We start from the raw sequence: 26,493 nt of genomic DNA, 5'->3' as shown, positions 1-26,493 counted from the left end.
TTGTCTGTTTCTAGCCATGCAAGTCTTGGTCCTCTGGAATGTACAAGCACGCACTATAATTCTATGACCATCCCTGTGATAAATAGTATGATACATTTTGGGAGCCAGCTTCCCAACACTTTTCACAACAATGGCTGAATAATCAACATTTTTGCCACTTGTCTTTTTTTCCCTCAACCTGTGATGACCTTTGACCCCTCTCCCCAATCTACAGTCTATGGCAGAGGTGGTGAACCAATAGCTTGTTAGCCATTGGTTCGCCTCAAACACTCGGCGGAATTCTGAACAACAATTGTTTAACAATTTATAATGAATGTTTTTTTTTCTCCTAAATTTAGAGTGACTTTTGGGGACTTTCTAAATGGGGGTGGGATTCCCCACACCCGATTGAAGGCACCATGGAAACGAAGACCAACTTCCTTCAGGTTAGGCTTTATTGCTTCTATTCTTGTAGACTTTCCTCAGAATGGCGGGGAGGCGTTACCATTTTCCGGGTATGGGGGTGCCACATTCGTACCAGCCTACGTAAGTCACATGCGATTTACCCCCAATGTCCCCAAAGCTAACGGGTTCTTGCCTCAGTGCTCGGAAGTAACCTGAAACAAACAAAAGCAAACACAGTCATTCATATATTGGAATACCTGATAGAGACTGTTTAATATCTAAGTACTGTTTAATATCTAAGTACTGTTTAATATTTAAGTGCTGTTTGATATCTAAGTGCTGTTTAATATCTAAGTACTGTTTAATATCTAATTACTGTTTAATATCTAAGTACTGTTCAATATCCAAATACTGTTTAATATCCAAATACTGTTTGATATCTAAGTACTGTTTGATATCGAAGTCCTGTTTAAGATCTAAGTACTGTTTAATATCCAAGTACTGTGTAATATCCAAGTACTGTTTAATATCCAAGTACTGTTCAATATCCAAATACTGTTTAATATCCAAGTACTGTTTAATATCCAAGTACTGTTTAATATCCAAGTACTGTTTAATATCTAAGTAATGTTTAATATCCAAGTACTGTTTCATATCCAAGTACTGTTTCATATCCAAGTACTGTTTAATATGTAAGTACTGTTTAATATCTAAGTACATTTGACCGGCGACCAAATGTCCGGTCACGGCCTTTTATCCAACAAGCTAAAGTCAGCTATACTGTCCATAAGTACCTGGTCTGGATGGTAGCTGGTCAGCAAACATTTGGGCCCCGGTCCGTCCATCCAGGAACGAGTCCACAAACTGGCAATGGTCCTCACCGTAACCTGATTGGTCTCCAATGTTGTAGAACTTGCCTGAAAGTAGAGAAACAAATCGTAAATACATCCCTCTTGGGGTCAATGGATGCCAAACAAAGCTCTATTCTCTGGATTTACCATTGAGCGAGTCGCTAAGGTAGATCTTATATCTGAGAGAGTTGCACAGTTGGATGCCCACAAACTTTCGATACCACGTCCTTTTCACGTATTGCTTCCCGTTGCATTCGGAGTAGGCGTCCGTCTTGAATGGGAACTGTGTCCAAAGGGCATCTTTTCCTGATACATTTTCACTCACACGTGGGTCAGCTGTGTATAGAAGAGAAATTAGATTAATTCAATGTCTGATAAGTCATTTGAGTTTTTTGCTGGACACCCGTTAGTGTTTTTTGGGGATAAAACTTGCCTGATTCGGTATTAAAGGACACGGGTTCGCTAGATGGTCCTGTTCCCAGCTCATTTTTTGGTGTCACCTTGAATTCATAACTGAAACAAGACAGAAACAATCAATCCCCTGGATAAACTGAACCCGAGGCGTATTCTTTCCATCGGAAATTGCCGCCTTTTCAGAGCCAATGTGACTCACTCGCCGCATTCAAACAGCTGATGGTTATTCCACGTGCCGAGGCTTAAGATATCCTTGCAAAAAAATGTCTCGAGGGACGCATCTGGTAAACTCTTAAAAAAAGTCTACCCTTTCTGGGTTTGTTTCTCTTTGGCTATTTTTTGCATGGGTTCCAAACAAAATGGTGAAAAATGATTGTGTTAATCGCAAATTTTAAAGTCAGTGTTTGTGTGGGTGGAAGGGAATGTTCAACTTGTGTGGTCAGAAGAGTTTGGTAGTTCTTTATCTGCATTTGTGGTTTAGACACATGTTTGAATTAAGACAATTTCTGGAAATTGTGAGCTGTAATCCATCACAATTACTGTGATGGATGAATGAGAGTTAATAAAAACAACCGGATTGAAACTGGAAAAACAAAGATTGATTTTAAAGGTCGAATACCTGCTTTCTGGTTTTAGATTCTCCACTGCTGTGTGAGTCTGGTTTGTTGTCGTCAATATGGACACTTCTTCTCCATTTGGTCCTTTAGCCGTTGATATGACCTCATATTCTATAGATTATTGAGACAATAATACTTTGCTTTTAATCTGTCCCAAATGATTAACTATTTTGCAATACCTCTGGTTTCATTGTCTGTTTTCTGCCAGTCAAGGATGACAAAAGATGGACACCCTTCAACTGTGACAACGGTGAGATTGGATGGTGGGATGCGGGGAATGGTCGTCACGTTCTGATCGGTACCGTCCTCTTCATCCGGGAAGTAAGTCAAGGAGGATGTGATTGAACAAGGCTCATCTGGCTTCTTATCTGTCTTGTAGACGACGTGAGGAGCTGTACAAAATACGCATTATGTCATTAATCTAGGGGCTGGTGATTTGTTTAATCATAAAATATTGTTCTGCTGTATTTTGTAACTGTTGTATTTCGTTTAATTGTTTTGAAGGATACAGTGCCCCCTAGTGGCCAAGGTGAATGCTAATTGAACTGCCATTACCACATTGACGTGTCACGCCATCAGCACCGCAAATGAGGACAGCACGCTTCCGGATTGTAATGTAATGCAAAAAACATATAAAACAATCGCTAACTAATTTATATCGTCGTCTAACGTGTTTCTTACTTGTTAGGGCAAACAGGCGTGTGGTTTTTGATGATGTGGAGACCTGCGATCGTCGAGTTTAACCTCATAAGTGGCTCAGGTAAGCAGAACGTGGTACTACTATTGATTAAAGCCCGCTGTTGAATTATGCTCTAATATGTTATTTTATCCGATCTGGGCATTGTTCGAGAATTCATAAAAGTTATGTACATATAGGTGTTGAGTGATGCTGTAGTGGTTACAGTACGATCGTTCATGTGCAAATGTTATAATTAACACGAGGCTGGTGCGAGTCGCTATGCCAGCAGGTAGCGTTCAAGTACTATAGTAGTACTTACTGTAGGTATATCATGAATGCTAACTGTGGGTAATTAAAGTACTAATAGGGTTATTTTTGCACTGATTTCAATATGTCAGCGATAGTTAGTGTTTTATGCATTAATACAGAATGTGCATGATTATGTTTAGCTTCTGATTCAATATGCAAAAACATATTTGTGATTTGCACAAACTGCAATACTAATGCTGATGGATGTGCAAAATAAATGTCATTATAAATACTATTTATCTTCTAAGATGAATCTGCAATGCATTAACTGTTAGTTATCTGATGACTTGATTAATCATGTAGTAGCCCACCTACTTTGGTATGTATTTATACTGTAAAAAATGTAAACAAGTTCCATAAAATACTTTTTTCCCATATTTGTTGCATTGAAAGCAGTAATGTTGAGTCTAGAGGAACTTTATGCAAAAATCATAATAACATCAACTTCCACTACCTGAGACTATTTAAAAAAAAAAGTATTTGTGGTGAGTTTTTATCATTTGACGGCCTGTTTGGATTGTTAAATTATTATTTGGTGTCTCTTTACCATTTGGGTGGTCTTGAGTTTTTACTGGTTTAGATCACATAACAAATGGAATGCGTGGTTTGACAATTAATCGGTTCGGCCTGGTCTCTTCCAGAGTTTAATAGTTTTTCTAATGTGGTCCAACAAATAATGGGGAGACAGTAGAATAAAAAAAAAGGCATTTTGCAGTCTTACCCACATATCTTTTCTTGCCCATAATATCCACATCGGATGCGGGCAGTGGCCTGAATATGGAGGAATTCTCATTTATTTCATAGCGGCTGCCTGGAGATAGGAAGGAGAGATGTTAGTTAGATTGCCGTTAGTACCTGGCAGGATGCTCGGTCAGCATTTTTTAGTTCGAGTTCTGGCTCAGGTCAACATCTCGTCTGTCCAACACCTGCTTGAGCGTTCACAACAGCTCAAAATCACGTGTTCTTTTATGTCCTTCACAACTTTTTTTGTTCATTGAGATCAATTGCTCCATATGGAAGGCTTTATGATCAATGTACTAAAGTACATTAACCGCTTGATGGCTGAGTTTACATTGAGCATTGTTGTTAATACATGAATATGTAATTATAGGAGTAGTTAAAAAAAGGCTCAATTGAAAAGTTGACCTAATGTGTTGTGTATAGATTTACGTAGTTGAAAAATAAGGTTTAGTTTCCTACTGTTTAATGATGGAGTAGTAGTCGTTGTCTGCTGTCGCCGTTCATGCTTTGGTTTGGACGTGACCAGGGGGAATGGCTTCAAGATGGACTCCTTGTCGCCTTGTTTGAGGTCCATGGGTTTATCTGAGGCAAGAAAGGAAGGAAGGGAAGGGAATTTGGGGGCTTACTTCATCATGTGACTTGCACACAGTTGTGTTCCATCTGCTTTGGACATCCTTGCAAAGAAGCTATGTGTCCTTTTTTGGGTTCAAAATTTTTGCTAATGTTTTTTTTGTTGTTGTTTAAGCGAAGTAAAGGTCGGACATTACAAAACCATTGATTTGACTGACAATGTAAAGGTAAAAACAAAAATGATACTGCAAAGAGTTTACATAGATTGTGCGCAATTATTTTTTGGGGCGGTATAAATTGTGCCTTTTTTTAATGTTCATCTTCTGTTTTGTACACACTTAACTTGTCAAAGGTGGAATAAATTGCGGTGAGACGAAGGAAAATGGCACATAAAATGTCATAAACAAAATATTGCGGTGCGACTATTTAGGGGAAAATTAGGGGAAATGTGTAATGGAATGAATCAATTTGACGGCTGAAAATGAATCACTGCATGCAAACTTTAGAGGGAATTCAAAAAATATTTTTGCTTAATGTGGCAAAAAAAATAAAAAATACATGCCTCTCTTATGATCAAATAATTAACACATTCTTTCCTTTTTTTAAGATCTCACATTTGGACCAATGCAAGATGATGAGATGAGATGAGAAGAGAAGACTACTCTCCAAAAAGTACTCCATGTACTTTACAACAAGAAAGTATGCTACTCTTTGTTGTTATTTCAATTTATGAACAAATAATCACTGCCAACACGTCCAATCAAAAGGGATGGAATGTTTATCGTCGTAAAATGTCAGGCCAATGAGTTATATAACTGAAATATTAATATAAATATGTTCTAACCCAATTCCAATCTCCTAGACGTCATCAGATAAGTTATCCCTCCCTAATAAATGGGTTGCTATACATTTTATTACATTTTAGTATATTTATATACAGCAAAATCAGATTTTTTTAGAAGTTCAACTCTGAACAGATGCAGTAAAGTCAATGAAGTAACCTGACAATTAGATAATGTACTATTATATATATATAATACATGCAATGTCTTACCACGTTCGTTAGGCATCCCCACAAGGTTGGGTCTCTTGTTAATGGGAACAGATGGCCGTAGAACTGCAGGGATAAACATAGGTTAGAATATTGTATATAATACATAATGTCTAAGTCAGAAAGAGAAACAGGTGATCTGCACTGCAGGAGAAGAAGTTCATAACTGGAAATGGAACAGTAGTGGTTTAAGGAGCATATATTTCAAAGGGGAATAGTATGAGCTGTGAACAAAAATGAAGTGATACACAAAAAGCAACAATAGGAGCAATGGATGGGCAGGTAAGCGATTCACTGATTGGTTATCAATTGCAGTTGAGGGATGGTAATAGTTTCAGGGGGAGGTTGATTCATTCATTTTGGCGAATATTGGAGCAGAATACTCAGAGAGCGATGATTTGAGGGAAAACAATGAATCGATTATATGCTTTTTTAGCCCATCTCGAATCAAAGCACATCCAAGGCAAACAAAAACATCATTTTGGCCTGAAAATTGGTTTATTGATTTAGGGGAGAAGAGTGAGAGTAATTTTATTTTGGAAAAGTGATTCATTTTTTTAAAAAAAAAGCACTGTAGGCTTGCAAGCTCTGATAGTCCTCGCCAATTAATTCACCTCTAAAAGTGATGGATGAGTTGAAAAATAATCGGAATGGAAATATAATCACTCGCAAAGCAACCTGTAATGGAAACAGCTTTGCCACAAACTGCGATTTATTGTGATGTCGGCTTTTGCACACGGCACTAAATCACAGAAGAGGAAATTCTGCATTACCCAATTGCAGTTTCTCTGCTACAATACAATTTTTGTACATCTTTCATTCCCTTATCACTGAGATATGTCCGTGCTTATTTTATTGTAAGTGATCCAAATGCATATTTTCTTTCACCCTCCTAATCAATGACCTCAGGCTTAAATTCCCCCCTTGACAAGACATTGCCTATAATTCTCTATGATGAGCCCCAGTAATAAGACAGCTAATAGCAAACATACCGCCATATGTATCAGGCAAAATACTGTATGGCCATGAGGTAAACGTCAGTGATTATCTCGGTTTGACAAGCACATAAACATGATGTCATGCTTAACTTGGTGAAGAATTGAGGCTCAATGATGCATCGAGTGTGCTGTCATCAGAACATGTCTCGTATCATTGCTGTTTTCTTATACGGCATTCAATTACGTAACTGCTGTCCTTGAACACAGCAAATGTCCAAAGATTAAAAGGCGATTGGACAATTACGAAGAGTATGCAAGTCTCTGACAAGACATTACATGGTTTGCATTCTTTGTCTCTGGTTGACTGACTTAAATTAGCCGGAAAAAGTTAAGAAATGTGATGACCGTAGAAAAGGGAAGACGTAAATGTGCTCACCTTTTATTGGGAACATATGATGTTCCACAGAAATCTAACTAAGGATGGGCATTTGAAGAAATGTTCTTTTTCGATCATTGGGGATATTGAACACCAGATTCCTTCTCATTTTAACTCGTAATCTTTTTATTCATAGCTAGCTAGAACAGGCTTTACCTCAGTTCTAACCCTAATGAGGAAAAGCTCAAAAACCAAAGCCAGAACAAATCCCTTGAGCAAACGTCTAAGTTTGAGTTTTCAGTAAATTTGATCTTTTTTTAACTCCGATTTAGAAGGACTTTTCCAATGGATAATATCCAAATGATCGACAAGTAATATCTTCAAGTTTTTAGATTTTTGCCCATGCTCGCTGAACTGGTTCTGGGCCGGCCTATTTTCAACAAAAAACAAAAATAGCCACAAACGTTTTGACAGCCAGGATGAAGGATTAGTTACTGATGATGATGATGATTATAAATGAAATGTTCTGGGTCAGGACGTACTGCCACAATGTTAGTGTAGGTGCAGCACTGAAAGGAGATTTTGATATTAGTCTTTACCAGGTTTTTCGTTGGGCCATGCTCCAGCTCTGGGTAGAGCATTGCTCCTATGGTGCACTGTTGGAGGGAGAAGAAGGTCAGTCATAAAGTGTGTGCTGTCACAGCCAGGTTTGCCAATGTTCAGGGAGGGGAAACAAAACTGTCTGTGTCTTTGACCTAGTTTTTACAAGATGAGCTGGATTTGAAACTGGAACTGTCATGGCAAGATGACAATCTTAAACTTTGGCTTTTCTCATTCTCCATTCTGAAATTTTTCTGAGGTGCCGTTGGGCATGTTTAGGAAAGGATGAGACGAACTGAGGAAAAAGATCGGTGGAACCGCCTTTGGACTGTGCTTGCTTTGGCATGCTAGGTGTAAAATGTGCCATGTCTTTGCCAGGACTGTAGCCAGACATCTAACAGGGCCAAGTGGAGAGAAATCCTATTAACAATGCTGAGGTTCAGGCTGTAAATTTTAACTCGTGGCAGACGTGTAAAGTACACCGCAAAAGAGTACACGTGGTGCAAGTGTAGGGGGTTTCTTAGCGCCAGAGAGACACGAGAGTAGAAAAGAAAGTTTAAAAGACAATGATTGCATATAGTTTGCGCTCCATCTGTTGTTATCTGTAAATGCAAAGATGCAGAATAACAGAATAGAAACTAGATTTCAGAGTAGAGGAAGAGAGTCATCTCCATTACCCCCAGAGATCCTAGAGCTGTGTGAGGTGGAGAATGGTCTGACACCATTTCGAGGGTAGTGAGGTGGAGGTCGGAGGCGGGAATATGTTGTGTTTCTTCCTCCGGGGATAGCCAAAAAGCTTGTGGGGGAACGAGGGGGTTCAGCTCTCCGGCTACCGGTACCTTGATAAAGAAGAGAGGCATTTGGGTAGGTTAGCCATCACCATCTTGGAAAAGCTCTACCTAAATGGAACAAAAGATATTGGTGAAAGGAATGTAGACGAGTGAAAGACCAAGGAATGAATGACAGAGAGACATGAATGGCACACTTTGGCTATTTTGTGAATGGGTGGTGGGGTTAGGGTATTCTGCCGGGCTGTGATTCATAGCACACAGGGTGACAGGGACGATGACGTATGTTTATGGATGGAGATGGAGATGGGGAAGCGGTGATATCATCGAATGATTTCAGTTAGACTGGATGTCACGTAAAGCAGGGATGATGGTAATGTGACCAACTTGTTGGTAGTGTTTACCAAGATTGTAACTATCAGGCTTCTGTGCAGCCGGGGCTGGAATTGGTAGAGGCTTTCCCTTCTCCGGTGGACTAGGAGCTGTATGGGACAAAAACTCATGTATATCCTAAAAGGAATAAATTCTGTCTGAGTATATGCGTTGTGGAAAGTAGGCGTTTACCAGTGGGAAGTGTCTGCAATGGAGGTATCTCAATAGGGATAGAGTCAGTCCTGACGTCAGGCTGAATCGCAATTCCGGGTTCAGGTTCTGCTTGCGACTTTGGTGGAGTATCGGTCTTGGTTTGGGAGGGGAATTGGGATGTGGCTTTTCTTTGGGGTTGGGTGTTGGGAGGGGAATGAGAGCGGGTTTGTTTATGCGTTCTATCTGGTGCTTCTGGTTGGCTACTTTGACCATGTCTGGTAATGGATTTGGTTGGCTGACCTGGCTGGAGTTTTTGTGGGGACTTTGTTTTTGGCTGGGTCGTTCTCCGATGTAAAGGTGGTGTCATGGGGACTAACAAATTAGGTCTTGGTTTGGATGTGGATGGAATTATGAACTGTTTATCTGTGCTTAGTCTGGGATTTGGGGAGGCTTTAAAGGATTGAAGAGTTGATTCAGGTTGTGTTTGGAGTTTTGGCTGAATTGAAGCTCGGGGTGAGTGTTTAGGTAGGACACGAGAATTTGGTGGAATTTGTTGCCTCCAAGGTTGACGTTGCTTTGTTGGTAGAGGCCTATTTGGTAATTGCGTTGAGTGTATGAGATGGGTTATTAAATCCTGGTCTGGACCAGGTGGACTTGTGCTCTGAGCCTGAGTTAGAAGATGTAACTTTGTCTGAGTTTTTGATTGGGTTTGGATCTTGGGTGTTGATGTAGTTTCTGCCTGGGGTTGCGCATGAGTTGTAGATTGGGTTGTTGCATGGGAATCTTTTGGAATCGGGTCGTGTGTAATGGTGTGGAGTTCTAGATCTGGTTGTGGTCTGGGTTTGGATTGTTTTGGTGATTGGTGAAAATATAAGGGTTGGGATGCAGGAATTTGGGGTTGTTTATCATTTTTCTTTGGGACAGACATAGAAGTTGTTGGATCTGAATTCTGAAGTGGTAGATGGAGGTAAGGAACTAAAGGGATCTCGTGAAAGGGAGGAATGACAGATTTGGAGAGACCTCCTCCTGGGTGGCGTGTGAGAGACAGAAAATATTTCTTGTGAATTTCTTATTCACTTATGAGAAACAAAAACAACTGAAAATAAAAACAGAAGAGTCTTCACATTATGATGATTGGCTTAGTTTTTAGTTTCACATGATCTTTTACCTGACTCAAGTTTCAATGATTCATTCAACCTCAAAGCAATGGCGTCATCCTAGCCAACATTTCTATGGTAAGAATCCAAAGGCTGTTTCACTTACACACTAGGAAGGAAGGTTTTATTAACTGTTGATTGATGGATTGCCTTATAACTATTCCCAATTGGTTTGAATTCCAACAAAACGGAATTGGAGAGTAAGTCCAAAATCAGCAAAGGCAAAGTTGAAACATTTGTAATTCTAAGGCTAGAATAATATATATGGACTGAATTTTTTTGACAGTCCGTTATTTTAGTCGTTCATCATTAATTCAATGCAAATTGGGTCTGGTAGCAGTCTAATTTTAACTGAATTAGTCATAAATTTTAATATTTAAACAAAATGAAATAGAAATTGAATCACAAATAGGCTTTAATTTTAAAAAAATATTCAGACTGTTTTTCCAGGTGTCTATTTTTGCCTTTTAAAATAGCTGAGATCTAAGCATGCAACAATTCTGAATTCAAACTGCCTGCTTCTGAGTTAGTTTAAGTCCAGTCTTTTAAAGTTCTTAGCAAACTTGAATCACTATTTACCAATTGGCTGTTTAGTAGTCACAGTTGTCGCAGGTCCAGTGGTAGACTGAGGTTGCTGTCTAGTAGATGTGGTGGGAGCTGACAAATATAGTGCATATTAGATCATGTGAAACAAATATAAACAGTAGAGTCAATGTTTCTGCTATCCTATGTGATAAAAAGGTCATGTTGCTTTGTAGTATAATTTTCTAATTAACGAGGTTTGGGGGGAAGAAATTATTACCAAGAGTTGTCTTTGGGGTTATTTTCCGGGAGAGTGGTAGTTTGCCCTGTGTCCTATTGTGAAGAACTGAGAGTAAAGGAAGAGAAGTTAGATTGTAGTGAAGTCAGCACAAAGGTTATGTCAGTCCTGCAAAAGAAATTGGAATTGATTGTTTGATAGGAGTATATTGTGACTGGTCATCCCAAAGGAATGTCAAGGGAAAAAAATCCAGTGTTTAGACAGTGTAAAGCCAAACAGAAAAACCCACGGTTAACTAAAAATAAATGCCTTTAACTTACCATGTCGAGGAGAAAATGGGAAGTGAGGACCTTGTGCTATGGGTTTCTAATGGGTGAAAAAAACAAAAACAAAAGGGAAGATTTAGTCAATAATGCAGTTACAATGATCAGGACAAAAAAATTGATAACTCCATCTGCCAGGAAAGACTTTAAGTTGGACTAAACTGAGAGGCTAGCAAAGTACAGGCGGACTTGGCTCGTCAGGACCTGGCTGTACTCGCGCCGTTTCCATTTGGCAGCTGAGAGGGAAGGTAATGAGGCAAACAACCCGGAGAATAGCGTACACATGCAAAACTGTACAACAGCTCTCCAGGGCATATTAGTTCTTCCCAACACACAGACTGTGGCTGAATAGGCTTATTATGAGCCCAGCTGTTGGTTCTCATTAGTGTCAACAATATCTGGCTATCTATTTGTTGAGGAATTGGTGACTTTGTCTACGATCTTATTTTCAAAAGACAAGAATACGTACCACAGGGCCGATAGGACGTTTGTAGATTTTCCTGATGACTTTCTCTGGAAACATAAAGTTGTGTGACTGAATAAGTTATTACATTTGCTAAACAGAGGTTTTGTTCCGATTTTCATTGTTGATTTTTACCGAAAGATGGCCGAAAGAATGAAATTAGAATTTGCATTATGAGTGATGGTGGTCAAACCTACCTTGAACTCCTCCTGAGCTAATGTTGTGGATGACAGGCTTGCTCCACGAACCAGTTTTGTCTTTTGTACTGGGCTGGACACCAAACTCGTAGACTGCATTAGGCTTGAGATTGTCAATCACTGTGTCGCTAGTCGGGCAGGTTTGGTAATTCCACTTTCTGTTCCTTTCCCGATAACGCACTGTGTAGTGTCTGAATCACAGACAAAAGGATAGCAAAATATTTAAACTTGCTATAGATAATATTTGGTGACAATTTACCAGCATTTTCCTGGCATTCTCACTACTCAACAGTCCTAACTTAGCCAGACCTTTACTTAAAATTGTGTTTTTAAGACCAAAATCTGCCCATTTGGAATGATATTTGTATGAACAAGGGCTGAAAGAATATTTTTGAGTTCAAGCCCAGTTTCCACAAAGGTAGTACCGTTACTTTTGGCATCCTTCATGCTTTCCGTTGCCTCGCTTCCAACCAGTTTACTTTTTAAACAAGCAGACCAACAGACTCCTTCAAGGTAGTGGAATTTTCTTCAATGTTGCTGCCATAGGCAATCAACCACAATACAATAATGTGTCTAAGCCTTACCCATCTTGTAGACAGTCATTCATGATGTTCCCTTCATATGGAGTTTTCAGCATGGTTCCCCAGGAGAGTAAAACTGAAGTGGGTGTCACTGACCCGATAACCAAGTGAAGTGGCTTATCCAATTCCACTTTGCCTGTGGATGAATAGTCATGAACATCCAATAGCTACATTTTGATTTAAATACTTTTTATTTCAAAAAGATACCTGTGCAGTGCTTTTTGATATCGTTGGTTGGGATAGGCTGGACGGCTATAAGGTATTTAGGCTCTGCGTCTAAACCCACAACATTTAGAAGTTAATAAAAGTTTGATTGTTGAAAAGGCGCATCTTTTGATCACACTTACCAAACTCAGTCTCGTAAGGCTTCCCATTTTCCGGCAGCGGAATGAACTGTTTAGAGAACATACTGCTGCCATAGCCCAAGATGTAGCCCTCTAGTTTGGTATCGGTGTTGGGTCGTACGAACTTCATCACGATGGTATCGCCCGTGGCGTTGATGCGGACCTTCATGTTTTGACGTCGGACTGATTGGATAGAAAGAAAATGTTCAAAAAATCAGGCTTTCTTAAGTCAATTTAGGCCTGGGGTCCTTTAAAAAGCAACTTGTCCAAGAGATTAAATCTGATTGCTAGGGAATTGGAACCATATTTAATAGACAGATGTTGATTGTATTGGAAAACAAACAGTTTTTTGTTAATACGTGCAGGTAACAAAGTTTGATTGAGTCTTTTAATACTTCAGTCCCTCAAGGTTCAAGCTTCAACAGATGTCTTGTATATAATGTAAGTTCCACAGTGGAAAAACAGAATAGGTGATCACTGTTGCCCTGAAATGTTTAGTTTCTATCCAGAATTGTCCAAATTCTATAAGTCTTTGGCTTCAACCAGATTCAAATGGTGTGTAAGGACCTTGATTATATGGGTGAAACGCATGGCCAAAACTATCAGTAAAAATTAGGGACACTCAATTGATTTAGTCGAATTTTCCCAGTGTGATTACCTCATGTTCACACTTAACTCGAGATCTGTGTCAAAATTCTACTAATTTATTGCAGACATTAATTATAGGAAGTCATGATTCTTGGATGAGTTATCTGGGTCACAATGATGATTTATGACGGACACTTGGCTCATAGACACGCAAATTTATAAATGACAATTACTTAAGTCGTAAATTATCCGATGCTACAAAAGAATGACTGGTAATTTGATGAATTTCAGTGTTTTTTTTTGTGGAAACGCTGGTTTGCCTTTCTTGACAACAGAACAATTAGTGGATTATGGTTCAAAAAAAGGGTGCTGGAGTGACAGAGAAGAGTGTAGGGGCTTTAACATCCATCCTTTGTAGTTCTGAATACAAACAATAAACTCTCTAAAGCACATGTCTTTGGCTTGGATCGAGGCAGCAAATGAAATAGTGGAACTTTGCATGCCGAATAACACGAGTAGTTGCCAGACCCCAATGAGACACTTGCAAAGGGGAAGCCCTGGATTTGAAAAATACCCTCTTCGCTTTTCCAGCTCTGTGTTCCCGTTGAAAAGCTCTGTCCAAGGCATTTATTTTTGCTTCTCGCATCAATATTCCCCCTCTAAAGCACGTGAGACTGGCTCCAAAAGTAGGAAACATCTGGTAGTGCGCTTTCAGTATCCAATTCGAGCAAAGGCTTGGCTCGAAATCTGGATTCATCTGCACGTTTGACCATTTGGCCTTCAAACTGCTGAAGAACTGTTTAGACTTATCAATATTTCCCAAGTGGAGTGATTCGATCTAGATGATTTGATCATTGGGCCATCAATCAGCCAATGTACTTACATTACTAAGTGCTGTGAGTGGGCTCATTGGGATTCAAACCCCTACTGGCTTGTTGCCCAGATTTCTTCAAGATGTCGTGTTACTGGTTTCGGAACAATTTTAGTTGCCAGATTTTCAGACTAAACAGTATGACGTGCCATTGTTTGACTGAATAGTGCAGGTTAGTTTACATAGATGGTCTTTTACTATATCAAAATTCTATTTGCCTCAGTGAAGCATTTATAGTTGTTGTATTCTACCGTAGAATTCTCCAGGAAATGAAGTGGATAGGGGAACTTAGTTCCAACAAGAAGGTTATCACTTAGTGATGTATGTTCCTCTGGGAAAGGGAGTCTCTTAATCATGGCCAGGAAATAAAACAGCCACGTCAGCTTTGACCACAAGTTTCCATGATACTTTGTGACATAAAAGTACCATAACATGGGCAATGTCAAGTTTGGTGTCACCCTTTTGTGCAGTCATTTTTTAGATTTACTCCAAATTATAACCCACAGGATAATGTTTTTCACCCCCAGTTTGACATAGAGTTTTAGTATTAGAGTTGCATGGATTTAAATACAATTCATTAATTTAAGGATCCGTTTTTGTGATTTTTGTTGATTATTTTGGCAGTTTTTTTCAGAATTGTTCCAATTTCCTGGTTTCAACAGTTTTTAGTCAAGAATAGTCAACATTTTAACTCTGCAACCCATTACTCGACAAACAAATTGTGCTAATATAGATTTAAATACAATTCATGAACTTAAGGCTTCGTTTTTTTGATTTTGTTGATTATTTTGGCTAACTTTATTGAGTTTTTTTGTCAGAATTGTTCCAATTTCCTAGTTTCAACAGTTTTCTCAGTCAAAAATAATGAACATTTGAACTCTGCAACCCATTACCCGATAAAAAGATTGTACTAGCATATTGATTTACTAGCGTAATCCTTAAAACTGCAGTTTGTGGCTTTGCATGCTGAGATACTCCCCAACTTCTAACATTAGGAATTAACATCAGCCAGCTTTTATCGCTCTAAATAATGTTGTTATAAATAGTTTTCCTCTGATTTAATAATGACAGAAATGTGACAGCTGTAACACAGATTGTTGGGTCCCTAAGACAAAAAATGTCTTTGTTAAAGTCACTGTGGTTGCGCATCTGCTCTCATCTCCAACCTAAATGAGTATATAAACGTAATACTTCTGCCCGATAAACTACACGGATCCCCTCACATGCGTAATCGTTTAAATAAATTAAATGGAGCGGTGTCGGTAAATCCCCCTTTTGGCCAATCGCAACTCACACGAGGTGATGTCAAGCTTGAGATGGGAGGTAGATAGAAGAGCCCAAACAGATGTTTTCTGGCCAACTCCGTTTAGTGCAATGGAGTGTGAAAATCTCGCCCAGCTCACTGCCAGCCGCCAGGAGACATTTGAAAATTATTTAGATGGCGAGAAGGCAATGAAAGTTACAGTGACCTATATTAGCTTGTATGGGACCATGGGGAATATCGTCGATAAATCAGAAAGTGTCTATTCTGTCCATTAGGAGATATTCGTGCCAGGGATCGCACTCTGCGGATTTTTCTTGGCGGCCATTGTGCTGTTTATACACGATAAATGGATGGGGGTATTTTTTTTTTTCCCTGGAGGCGTCGCTAAATCTCATTCTTCTTCTTCTTCTTCCATCCAATATGTGGAAGTAGCTATCGTTCCATCATCTTGACACCCTGGGATTCCAAATCCATCCGACAAGTCTTCCTTTCTTGTCTTCAACTTTTCCATCTCTGGAACTTTTCCCTGTTATTTTTTTTTTGTGTGAATGTGGGTCAGTCGTAAATTAATTTTAGTGTTGATAGTGAACAGTTGATGTCATACATTGTTTTCTAGGATTTTTTTTTCCCGTCTCCTGGCATTTGAGTTTAAGGCTTGGTAATTAGTTTGAAGATAAGTCTTGTTCATTGTTTGTGTTGGGGATATTTTCCTCACTTATTAACCAATAGTTGAAAAAAATGCAATTCAGAAGCATTTGTAAAGAGGTTTTTTGGTGTTTGAAATGCATGGAAAAGTTATGATGCACATTTTTAAACGTTTCTGAACAAAGATAGAACTGCATTAGGAGTTACTGGGTTGGGTATGTGTGTATGTTAGTGTTTCTCCTGATTGGATTGGTCATCAGATGGTCGTGGTGTGATTGGACACTTGAGGTTGTCAAGCTGGACTGTGTTTTGAATCAAAAAGTCAGACAAGACTCTTCCAAGGCTAGTAGAGAACAAAAATGTTCTAAAAAAATGGGACACTTGAATTTGTGATGGTGCTCGAGTATGTATATCAGTACATTTTATAACTCAACACCCACAATTGAATTTGTTGCATTTTTCTTTTCATTTCGTCACATTTTCTCAGGTTTAAAATTTGAACTGACTTTCAACAGATGGTGATAGTTTGCATTGCCTAAAAAAAATTGGCAAAGACTGTTGTAACATTAGTCGCTAACATCTGGTCACTAGACAGAACCTGGACATTTTGACAACAAGTCTTTCTTGTCTATCTTGGAGAACCACTGTACGCATTAATTACCGAGTAGCTTCAAGACATATTTTTTGACTGAGCTAAGAATAAGCTAGAATCAGTTCTTTATTAAATAAACACTCGATTGCATAATGTGATTGACTCTCAAGTCAAGTTTTGTAGCCAAGAACAACTCCAACCTGCCTTTTCCCACTGCGACGAAATTGGAAAAACAAGGGCAAAAAGCAAAGCCGTGACTGGCTCGCGAGCTAACTCCTGCCAACAACGCTAACCAAAGTAGAAGTTGGGTTACTGGCTGCTTACATCAAATCATTTTTTACAAGCGTCAAAGTCTTCAAAGGGTTGATCCAACATATAAATTCACCACTATTGTGATTGCTGAGTATATATATGGCAGCGGGTTTTGATTTTCTGCAATATGAGACAGGAAAATATTCTGTTTACTAAGATTGTCAATCAGTGACTCAATTATCCAATCTACTCAGTCTGAGTTCTGGTTTTCTGGAAAATGAACATTTGCAATGAGATCTGGTTTAGGTTTTGTCCAAAAACATAAAAGTGATATTTGCCTACTTTTTTTCATTGTCTTGCAAAAATTCTAATTTTCTTTTTGTTTTCTTACAGGTTCTTCATTGCACTTGTTGGATGACATTGAATGAAGATCTCGTTTTCGGATGTCTCAGCAAAAGAAAGTTTTTCAGGTGAGTCTAACAGACAGACGTCTTTTTGATTGACATTTGTCAAGCCCAATTCAAAGAATTTGTAGAGCTTTTAATTTTTGTCTTTTTAAAAATATACATTTATCAAATTGGATTGGAAACACGACCACTCAATGCCAAGCTTCCAATTTTTAAAAACCTTATTAATGCATACGTTTTTAAATGACAGTGAATAACTTATCGGCTACAGGCAACTAAATACTTAATAACTTAAAGGTATTGCAAGACATTTTTATATTTACCTTGCGCAAAAGAGAAAATATCCTGCCACAGCTTAACATTAAAATATCACAAAAAATATAGCTCATTTCATCACATTGAATAATTAAAAAAAATCATTTTTTGATGCAAAAAATAAAAAATACTGTAATTTTACATTGATTTCAACATGTCATGTTTCGACCCATGAGCTCATGGAGACGCTGTTTAAAAGATTACCTCCATCTAGTGTTAAAGATGAGAAGTAGTACAACATGCAAAGCCTATCTAGGCCTTTTTCATAGTTTTTGCGGCCAATTATTAGTGACACGGGCCATAGTTTGGACACACACACAAATATAATGTAGGCAGTTCCTACCTCTGTTCCTACGCGGCGTTGAGGGACCCGACAAAACTATCCCTGCGATCAGCACCACAAAGAATGGGACCAGAAAGCCGGGCGAGCCTCGCTGCCGCATCCTTGTCATGCCTGCACACCTCGATGCTGTAGAATCTTGAGAGGAATCTGTTTAGATGGCTTGGATTAGAAAGTGTAGACGACAGGTTGTTTCTCTTGAGAAGTGCAGGACTTGTGCAGCACACTTGACTGCAGGTCCGGATGCTGCCGCACCTTCTATACCTCCCTGGTGGAGGGGAGGGGTCAGAGGGAGCCAAACACACTGGCGTTTTCTCCAAATGGAGTTTTCGCCAAACCTCCCACCCTCTTCTTCTCTTCTCACTTCTTTTTTTTCTCTAAAATAATTTCCCTCCTTTGCTTCGTCTGGTTGGTCCACACCGATTCTGGTTTTCATCTACAGATGAGGGCCTCTGACACAAGGCATTGTTTTCATTCTACCTTCTTACTGCTTCTTTCTGGGAGTTTAAACTATCTAGTTTACAGAACTTAGCATTCATTTTATGAGAAACTTTAGAAAAACAACCAATGTGATTATAACATTTTGGCAATGCAGTATTCTAACTATAGAGGGTAGGTAAGGGGCCCTGTTTTTGCAATTATTCTCATCTTTTCATAATTACCTCCACTCTTAAGTGTTTTTTATTCAGCGGTCATGCAATGATTTACAACTTTTGTGCTGTTTCATAATAGTTTGCAGCATCCAATCCTCTAACATCACTTTCTGTCAGGAGTCCAAAGATTTATCTATTTACTAACAAATCTTTGCCGTCAATCTGCGAAGCCAAAAGCCAACCATTCGCCAAAACCATTAGGACTAGTCGCTGCTGATTTATTTAAGTAATTTATCATCTGATATTTTCAAATCTGATTTGAACCCTCATACATTCTGGAAAAGTCTGTTATATAGTCCTTAAAAGCTTCAACCATTGGGTAACGAAAATCTTAGGATAAATAAATAAGATAGCATCATTGGCATGTCTTAAAAAATAAATACATAGTCCTAAATTTGATTGATTTAATTGATTCTGGCTAAAGTTAATGTGTAAGAGCATGCATTTTAATTATTTTGACATGCTTACCATTTTATTGAACTTTTAACATGAGCTTAATGCACTTAGACAATAACTTTGGGTGCATTGACGAACCGTATATTTTTCATGTATATTTCTTTTTCAAAAACTCGTAGCACCACGGGCTAGTCAAACATTAACGATCCCAACAACTTGTGACCACCAAACAAATTTGAAAGCATCCCTTGAATCCCCTTGAAATCACTCTGATAATCCCCACACCATGCTTTGGCTTCCAGATTGGCTCCTAAACACACTCAAACACACTGAGTCAGCTTTTGTAAGTCCAAAAATCGTTAAGGGCTACCACGATATTCCATGGAAACATTGTCTCTCACCATACAGTCTATAAATATATTCCCCGCTGGTTCCAAGGCGACACGGCGAGGTCAAATGTAACACAAACGTGCCTTGTCGCAGTAGTACAGCAGGACTTTTCTTTCAACGTAGATATATCATTGTTTACAAGCATTTTTCATGTGTTTCTGCTCATTTTTGTCTGTGTGTTGCTTCCCCCTTTTTTCTTTTTAATGATGGCCAGCCGAGACTTTCTTTCTGGTGGGCTTCAAGGACGCCACGCGTGTATTAAGTGTGTGCGCATGTTGCACACATGTCGGCTCGCACGTGCATGTACGCGCGTCCGTCCCTTTCCCGCCCTCCAAAAAATGCTGGATGATTCCACATGTCATTCCACGAGACAGGAAAGCGGGGGCGTTTCCACCAGGAAACCAGTTTTTGTAAAGCAAGCCCAGCTTTCATCACAGTAAAAAGGGCCTATTAAATATCATAATGACAGTAATAATAATAATGATGATAACAGCGTGCTTTGGTGATGGACGAGCGCGCCGAGTAATCCACCTGATCTGGCGCCCTTTTCCTGACTACATCTGTTGTGGAGGGGGGCGGTTCATAACATTGTGTTACATAACATACTCCGCCTTTTTTTAAAAAATGAAATCCTTGACTTCTTGTATCTTGAATTGCAGTGGACAGGCACATATTTATTTTAGCTATGCTCGATTATGTCATTTTTAAGTGATTGGAGTCGGGTTAAAAGGGCTTAAAAGGGGTATTTGTTGATATTTATTTTTAGATATTGACGCAGGGGTGCTCGGACGTTTGGTCGCCGGTCAAATGGTGACAGAGATTTACTGTTGAAACCAGCTCTCAAAATTATATTGAAGAGAGAGAATTTAATATCTAAGAGAGAGAATTTAATATCTAAGAGAGAGAATTTAATATATAAGAGAGAGAGTTTAATATCTAAGAGAGAGAGAGTTTAATATCTAAGAGAGAGAGAGAGTTTAATATCTAAGTACTGTTTAATATCCAAGTACTGTTTAATATCCATGTACTGTTTAATATCTATGTACTGTTTAATATCCAAATACTGTTTGATATCCAAGTACTGTTTGATATCTAAGTACTGTTTAATATCTAAGTACTGTTTAATATCCAAATACTGTTTAATATCTAAGTACTTTTGACCGGCGACCAAAAGACCGGCGACCAAAAGACCTGCGACATGATCTCCCCACGTGGGTAATCCGTTTTCAAATTGTCCATAGGTTTGAATATCTGTGCAAATAGCTGTCTCATTTTACCATGTGACTTACTGGAAACCAATTGAGGGTGTGCCCGTCTTACTGTCCATAGTTAGCCGTGATGAACGCCAGTTCACACGTGACCCTGGTGATGATAATCAGAATTGAAAATGAATTCATTGATTTCCATTGACGCTAATTCAAATCCAATCCACTGTGATGGGAATGGTTGGCAGCCAACGTCGGTATATTGAGCTACACGTTAATATCGTAGGGTTTTAAAATACTTCTCAAATTACACCGTATGTATTATAAGGCGAACAAGTAGTATTGATGTTAAAAGTCCAAATTGTCACCCACAGATGTACGACAATAGCCACGTTCTGCATCTTGCCTTTCCATGTAAACTTGTCTTGACAGCATCATGGCTTCTTTCCACACGGTTCTTTTTCTATCCTCTCCGCTATTACCTGATTCCAGAAAGAGGCCCTCTGAGCTCACTGTGTGGAATTTTGTCTGGTTTGTATCAGCACGTAGAACAATCAGCCTATACGAGGGTCCCTCGAAAGCACGGGATCCCGTCACAAGTAATCCTCCAACTCTCAGATACTTTTGATTAGCGTGTGGTGCGGTTCACTCATCACTGTCTTTCAATGTTATGTTTACTGCGTTTCTTTTTAATTGACAGTTGGAGGGAAAAGGAATCAAAACAAATCCAGAGTTCACGTTCAAGTTTAGATGTTTCTTGATTATTTCTCGTCACGGTCTCCATTAAAAGCCTGCTGTCTTGAGTCAAACACCACACGAGGGGAGTGAATTTGGCGTCACATTCTTGTTTTTCACCCGCTGTTTTGTCATATTTGAAGACTTGACATTTTCAGTCGATGGATGATTCTTTTTCAAATGTTTAGCAATTGTTTTGACGACATCCCTTCTTGTTTTCACAACTTTTCCATTCTGCTTAGGAGTCCCCCCGTTTGTCATGGCTTACTTAAGTCATCCTTGCCTCAGTTTTTTTTCCATTATGTCTCTAAACAAACATTTTCTTTCCTTTTTGAGCTAAGCTTTATTCATTTCCCACGGTGAATCCGTGTCTTCTATCTCACCTTGTCTTCTGTAACTTTATCTGTCTGCAAATCTTCCCTCACCACAACTATACATTTCCCTGTCTGTCCTTTCCGTTGACTTTTACCTGGTGCATCCGTTCCCACCGCAATGTAACCTAATTATAATTATATTTTTGATGTACGAGTTTATGCTTTAAATGGGGTTTAAATATTTAATGCTAAAGTATAGTAAGGCTTTTTTTCTTTAAAAACTAGACAGTATAGTAAGGCTAAAAAGCAGCCAGGATTTGAAGTTTTGGTAAGTTTTGGAGAGTTTTAAAGAGTTTTAAAGAGTTTTAAAGAGTTTTAAAGAGTTTTAAAGAGTTTTAAAGAGTTTTGGAGAGTTTTGGAGAGTTTGGGAGAGTTTTGGAGAGTTTTGGAGAGTTTTGGAGAGTTGGGGGAAGTTGGGGGAAGTTTTGGGAAGTTTTGTGGAAGTTTTGGGGAAGTTGGGGGAAGTTGGGGGAAGTTTTGTGAAGTTTTGTGAAGTTTTGGAGAGTTGGGGGAAGTTTTGGGAACTTTTGACGTTGACGTGCTAAGCTAGTAAATTAATTGTGGATGGCAAAAAATGTAGAACTAAAATCTTTTGGTAGTATTAAACAAGACTTAGCTTTTTTTGTCATGGTGTAACATTTCCGCAGCAACATTTTACTGCAACTTAAGCGACGCAGGTGTATCTAAAAAAGTGTCTTGGGAGCTTTTGCGGCTTCCAAATTTGACAAAACGGATGGAAGACAATGAATCCTATCTCTGCTTTAGTCATCATTCTTTTCCATTCTTTTATGACTTTTCAGCACATCAACTTCATCCGCCAAATCGTTCCAGCCACGTAAATCTGTGTCACCCAAAAAAACTTTGACAAGCTCTCGTTAAAGAGAGAAATTTCATACCGACAAAAAAAAAATCTCTGTCAAATGGAAAAGCATTCGCTGGGGTGACACTGCCATGTTCTGACCTGTAACTCATGACTCTGGAAAGGTATACTAGTGGGCCAAAAGCAAGAAGGTCTTTTCACAACTCAGCTTTTAAGTCTACGCTTTTTTCCCCTTACTTGAACTGTGTATGATGCAAAGGATGAAAGAAAGAAAAAAATAATAATTGAGATGATTTTTCCATTCACGGATGCCTTGAACGCAGAACAATATTCAAAATGCAGACATTCAAAGTCAACTTTTAATAAGATAACCACTTTGTGGATTGTTTTGTTATGAATTTGCTCACATCATTTTTTTCAAGATGGTCGAAGCACGTCAAATGACAAATTTCAGTATTCAGTAGCAAGTGGAAAATATGACTGTATTAATTTTTAAACTAAACAGTGGCTTATGTGCGTGCATGTGGTTCAAAAATGGCTGCCAAGTCTTCTCTCCATTGGCGTGTGAGTACCGGAGAGTATTGTTCAGGGCAAAGTTTAAAACTTGGGTTTCAAAACCTTGGTAAAGGCATAATTGATACTTGTTGACGATTATTTGAATTAAAATAATCATGCTCTCGTATTGACTTTACTTTCTTGTGAACTCATTGGCTGCCATTGACTGTGTTGGCTTGGAAAACTTTAAATTTCGTTTACAAAGCATATTTTTGATTGATTTGCCAGCTCCATGATGGGACAAATAAGGTTAGCACCCTCAGTTCCAGCAGAATTCGTATTTCTCCATTGGTAATGATTGATTCCTTCATTTGCATATGACAATATGCTGACATGTTTTCCAACATTTTTGATTTTGTGTTGAAGGGCTTGGACAGTTGATGGAACGTCGAGGCGGTACCTGGACTCTTTCTCCTCGCCCATGACGTCAAGGCTGATGACTTGAACACTTGTTGCGGTTGCCTTCTCAACGGCGCAAACATCGGTGAACACCACGAAAGATTTGAGGTGAATAACATGTTCGTGCATGGAATTATTTAAAAAAAAAACGGCTCTAAACTGTCGTTTCCTTGCACACAAATCAAAAGTTCATTACCTGGGGAAAAGATATGCACGGATTATGCAATGCAAGTCTCAAGGCAATGTGGTTTTGCTTTTTATGTGCGGCCTTCGCTCGCGCCAGTGTGGGCTTCGATATATCTTCTTTATGAAAAATGGCTAGCCACATTACAAGGAGGAGGATCATGGCTGACAGCGGAAAGGATGCGAGGCATGACATTTTGACAGTGATGTAATAGCGGCACACAAAATAATGCTTTTTACTGCAGATTTACCACAATATGGTTACAACTAACATTGCACCGATATATTTTTTTGCGATTTTGGTGGTATACGCCAATACTGTAGGAAGACCACGTTTTTTTCACTTTTTATTCGTATACATGTGTATATATGTATATATGTATATATGTACATATCTATATATGTATATATCTATATATCTTTATATGTATATATCTTTATATGTATATATCCATATATGTATATATCTATATATGTATTTATCTATATATCTATATATGTATATATGTATATTTCTATAAATGTATATATCTATATATGTATATATCTATATATGTACATATCTGTATATGTATATATCTATATATCTACATATGTATGTATATATGTATATATCTATATATGTATATATGTATAGTATATGTGTATATGTACAAAATGATAATAGTAACTGTATATCTCCGTTTCAACCAAATTGTTTAATTTGAAAAATGTAGGAAGATATAATTGTAAATAGAATGAAAACCTATGCTATGCAAATTGCAAATATGATGTCAATAAGGATAAAACATACGTAAGCGAGACGTGTTCTCTGATTGACGGGGTTTGTTTTCAGGGTTCTGTAATGTGAATCAAGCCACTCTTAAAATTTTTTAGCCCAGTCTGATTCCTTTGGCTGATTAATATAAATAAACGCAAAAGCTCTCACGGAGACAGAACGTTGGAGGATGGTAGAGAAGACGTGGACACATTTAGGACAGCCAACTCTTTCCGAGTCAAATGGAAAATAATCCGATGCCGACCGACTAATTTCACGGCAAGTCAGTGACACACTTTATCGAAAGTTATGCAACGGTCCCTTAAACTGAATTGAAAAAAAATGTGGTGTGAGGAACTGATATTTAGCAAAGTGTTAGTTTTACAGTCTGCAGCGAGGACGTTCGACCTTGATTCTGTTTCATTTGATGTGAGCCATTACATAATCCCCAAAGAGTGCTTCGTCACGTGAACTTTAATTCTCAGACGGCCCACGTTGGGAAATTTGCTGCAGGTGTTAGAAATTGACATTCCCTTAAAAAAAAGCTTCCTGGCTATGATGGAGCCAAAATCTAATTAGTCCTGGAGTAGCAGGAATATTTTTTTCTTTTTTTTTATGAATCCCTCGCACTGTGTTTTACATTAAAATAGTTTCCAGTGAAAAAAACCCTCAAGTTTTACCTGCCTGAGATTCCGCCAGAAGGTCAAGCTGAACTTTTTAGTTACAAATCCTATTGTTCGCTCACGTTTAAAGGATATTTTTCCACCAAAAAGGTGAATATAGAAGATTAGTGTATATGCTAGTCAACTAGTGGGTGGGATTAAATACTGTGGGGGCGGGTCTTGAGCCAATCACGTGTTTAGAAATCGGACCTAATGGTTAAACAAATGAGTGACAAGGTGGGAAAATAGCAGTTAAATTTGTAACATGAGATTATGTTGCAGTTCTGCTGGAATTTGCCAAGTCATAGATCAAGTTCTTCGGCATTGTGCAAGTTGGAAAGTTTTTGAGAAAGTGTCACCATCACTGTTCATTTCATATATATAAATATATATATATATTTTTTGGTGTGCTACTGGTCCTTGACATGATTTGAGAGGCGCCGCCCGTCTGGATGCGATTAAGCAGGCCAAAGAACCAAAGACATGCAGGTCTAATTGTAAGCAGCTGACCGCCTAGCTAGCAATGGACACATTGGAAAAAAAAAACTAAAAACGTCAAAAATTCTCCATTAGAAGCCATTCTAATTTTCCACAACAAGATCTAATCCACCTGCACGCATGCACGTTCGTACCTTATACGTAAATTTCCAGTAAGATTGCAAACGTTACTGCATGGTGCTTGCTTTTAGCATACATTGTTTATTGTTATTTGACAGTTTAGTGTGTAAAGCGCAGCCTCGTGATTACATAGACTTTGTTTGGGCAGGAGACCATCTGGTTCGCATACAACTGTCAAGACTAAGCGATGGCCGGCCGTCTGCCAGAACATATCTTGCAAGAAAGTTTGCTAATCTGTGAGATTCTCTACACAACAATGGTCGCTTCATCCTACCTGTCAACAGCACGGTAAGACTGTGTTTTTTACCACTTGGCTTTTTCCAAGTGCTTCCAATTTTTAAGATTGTCTGCATGAATGTGTTTTTTTTAAGTACTAAAGTGATTTCCATGATATTGGTCCAATTGGGCTTTTCAATTATAGAGTTCAATTATATCGGTACTTATGCCAACATTTTTAATCGGCATACTATTTAAAAGTGATTAAGAAGTCAATCGGTCTAATATATGTCAATTAAAAGCCTTAAAACTGTCATCAAATTAGGAGTAAAGTTTTAAAAGTTTTTAGAAAATATGGTTAAAAGATAAATATATGTTCTTGCCAAATGGCATTAAATTAGCAGTGCGTTTGTGGCCTTAAGATTACAACAATGTCCCTGAATAAAATGACCAAGTTAGTAAGCACCTGGTTTAGTCAAGATGTGAAACTTAAATAAGGAAGTTTCCAACGTCCAAAGCAAATACAAATATTTATTCCAAAAGTCAGTTTTTCCCAAAGAAAAGTGCTGAAATGGATTTCTTCCCATC

General features: G+C 38.5%; 1 protein-coding gene and 1 long non-coding RNA gene across 3 annotated transcripts in view; one reads left to right on the top strand and one right to left on the bottom strand.

Moving 5' to 3' along the window:
• Nucleotides 1-170: 170 nt before the first annotated feature.
• On the bottom strand, nucleotides 171-18,183 carry abi3bpa (ABI family, member 3 (NESH) binding protein a). The gene is made up of 20 exons (XM_077727618.1): nucleotides 17,946-18,183; nucleotides 12,672-12,851; nucleotides 12,532-12,600; nucleotides 12,328-12,460; nucleotides 11,744-11,934; nucleotides 11,553-11,596; nucleotides 11,081-11,126; nucleotides 10,803-10,868; nucleotides 10,580-10,657; nucleotides 8,208-8,369; nucleotides 7,530-7,586; nucleotides 5,620-5,682; nucleotides 4,455-4,577; nucleotides 3,976-4,065; nucleotides 2,446-2,658; nucleotides 2,269-2,377; nucleotides 1,669-1,748; nucleotides 1,383-1,571; nucleotides 1,179-1,301; nucleotides 171-596 (listed from the first exon to the last, which is right to left on the bottom strand). The coding sequence occupies exons 1-20, from the start codon at nucleotides 18,052-18,054 to the stop codon at nucleotides 481-483; spliced, it is 2,241 nt and encodes a 746-aa protein (XP_077583744.1). The 5' UTR covers nucleotides 18,055-18,183; the 3' UTR covers nucleotides 171-480.
• LOC144203967 (uncharacterized) overlaps nucleotides 2,771-26,493 on the top strand; it is a 46,161-nt gene continuing 22,438 nt past the window's right edge. For both annotated transcript variants that reach the window (XR_013327804.1, XR_013327803.1), the window contains exons 1-6: nucleotides 2,771-2,882; nucleotides 2,955-3,026; nucleotides 5,173-5,264; nucleotides 17,274-17,350; nucleotides 23,437-23,577; nucleotides 25,838-25,977. This is a non-coding gene — a long non-coding RNA (uncharacterized LOC144203967). The remainder of the gene's footprint in view (nucleotides 2,883-2,954; nucleotides 3,027-5,172; nucleotides 5,265-17,273; nucleotides 17,351-23,436; nucleotides 23,578-25,837; nucleotides 25,978-26,493) is intronic.

The sequence above is a fragment of the Stigmatopora nigra genome, chromosome 11 (genome assembly GCF_051989575.1).
Source record: "Stigmatopora nigra isolate UIUO_SnigA chromosome 11, RoL_Snig_1.1, whole genome shotgun sequence".
NCBI classification, from domain to species: Eukaryota; Metazoa; Chordata; class Actinopteri; order Syngnathiformes; family Syngnathidae; genus Stigmatopora; species Stigmatopora nigra.
This window is presented reverse-complemented; position numbering and strand designations above follow the sequence as displayed.

Excerpts from the sequence above, each read along its gene's own strand:
- abi3bpa (XM_077727618.1), bottom strand. The coding sequence starts at position 18,054 with ATGACAAGGATGCGGCAGCGAGGCTCGCCCGGCTTTCTGGTCCCATTC. Across the intron at positions 12,601-12,671 it reads GCCTTACGAGACTGAGTTTG|ACGCAGAGCCTAAATACCTT; the intron begins GTAAGTGTGATC and ends TTGTGGGTTTAG. Across the intron at positions 11,935-12,327 it reads AATGACTGTCTACAAGATGG|ACACTACACAGTGCGTTATC; the intron begins GTAAGGCTTAGA and ends TCTGTGATTCAG.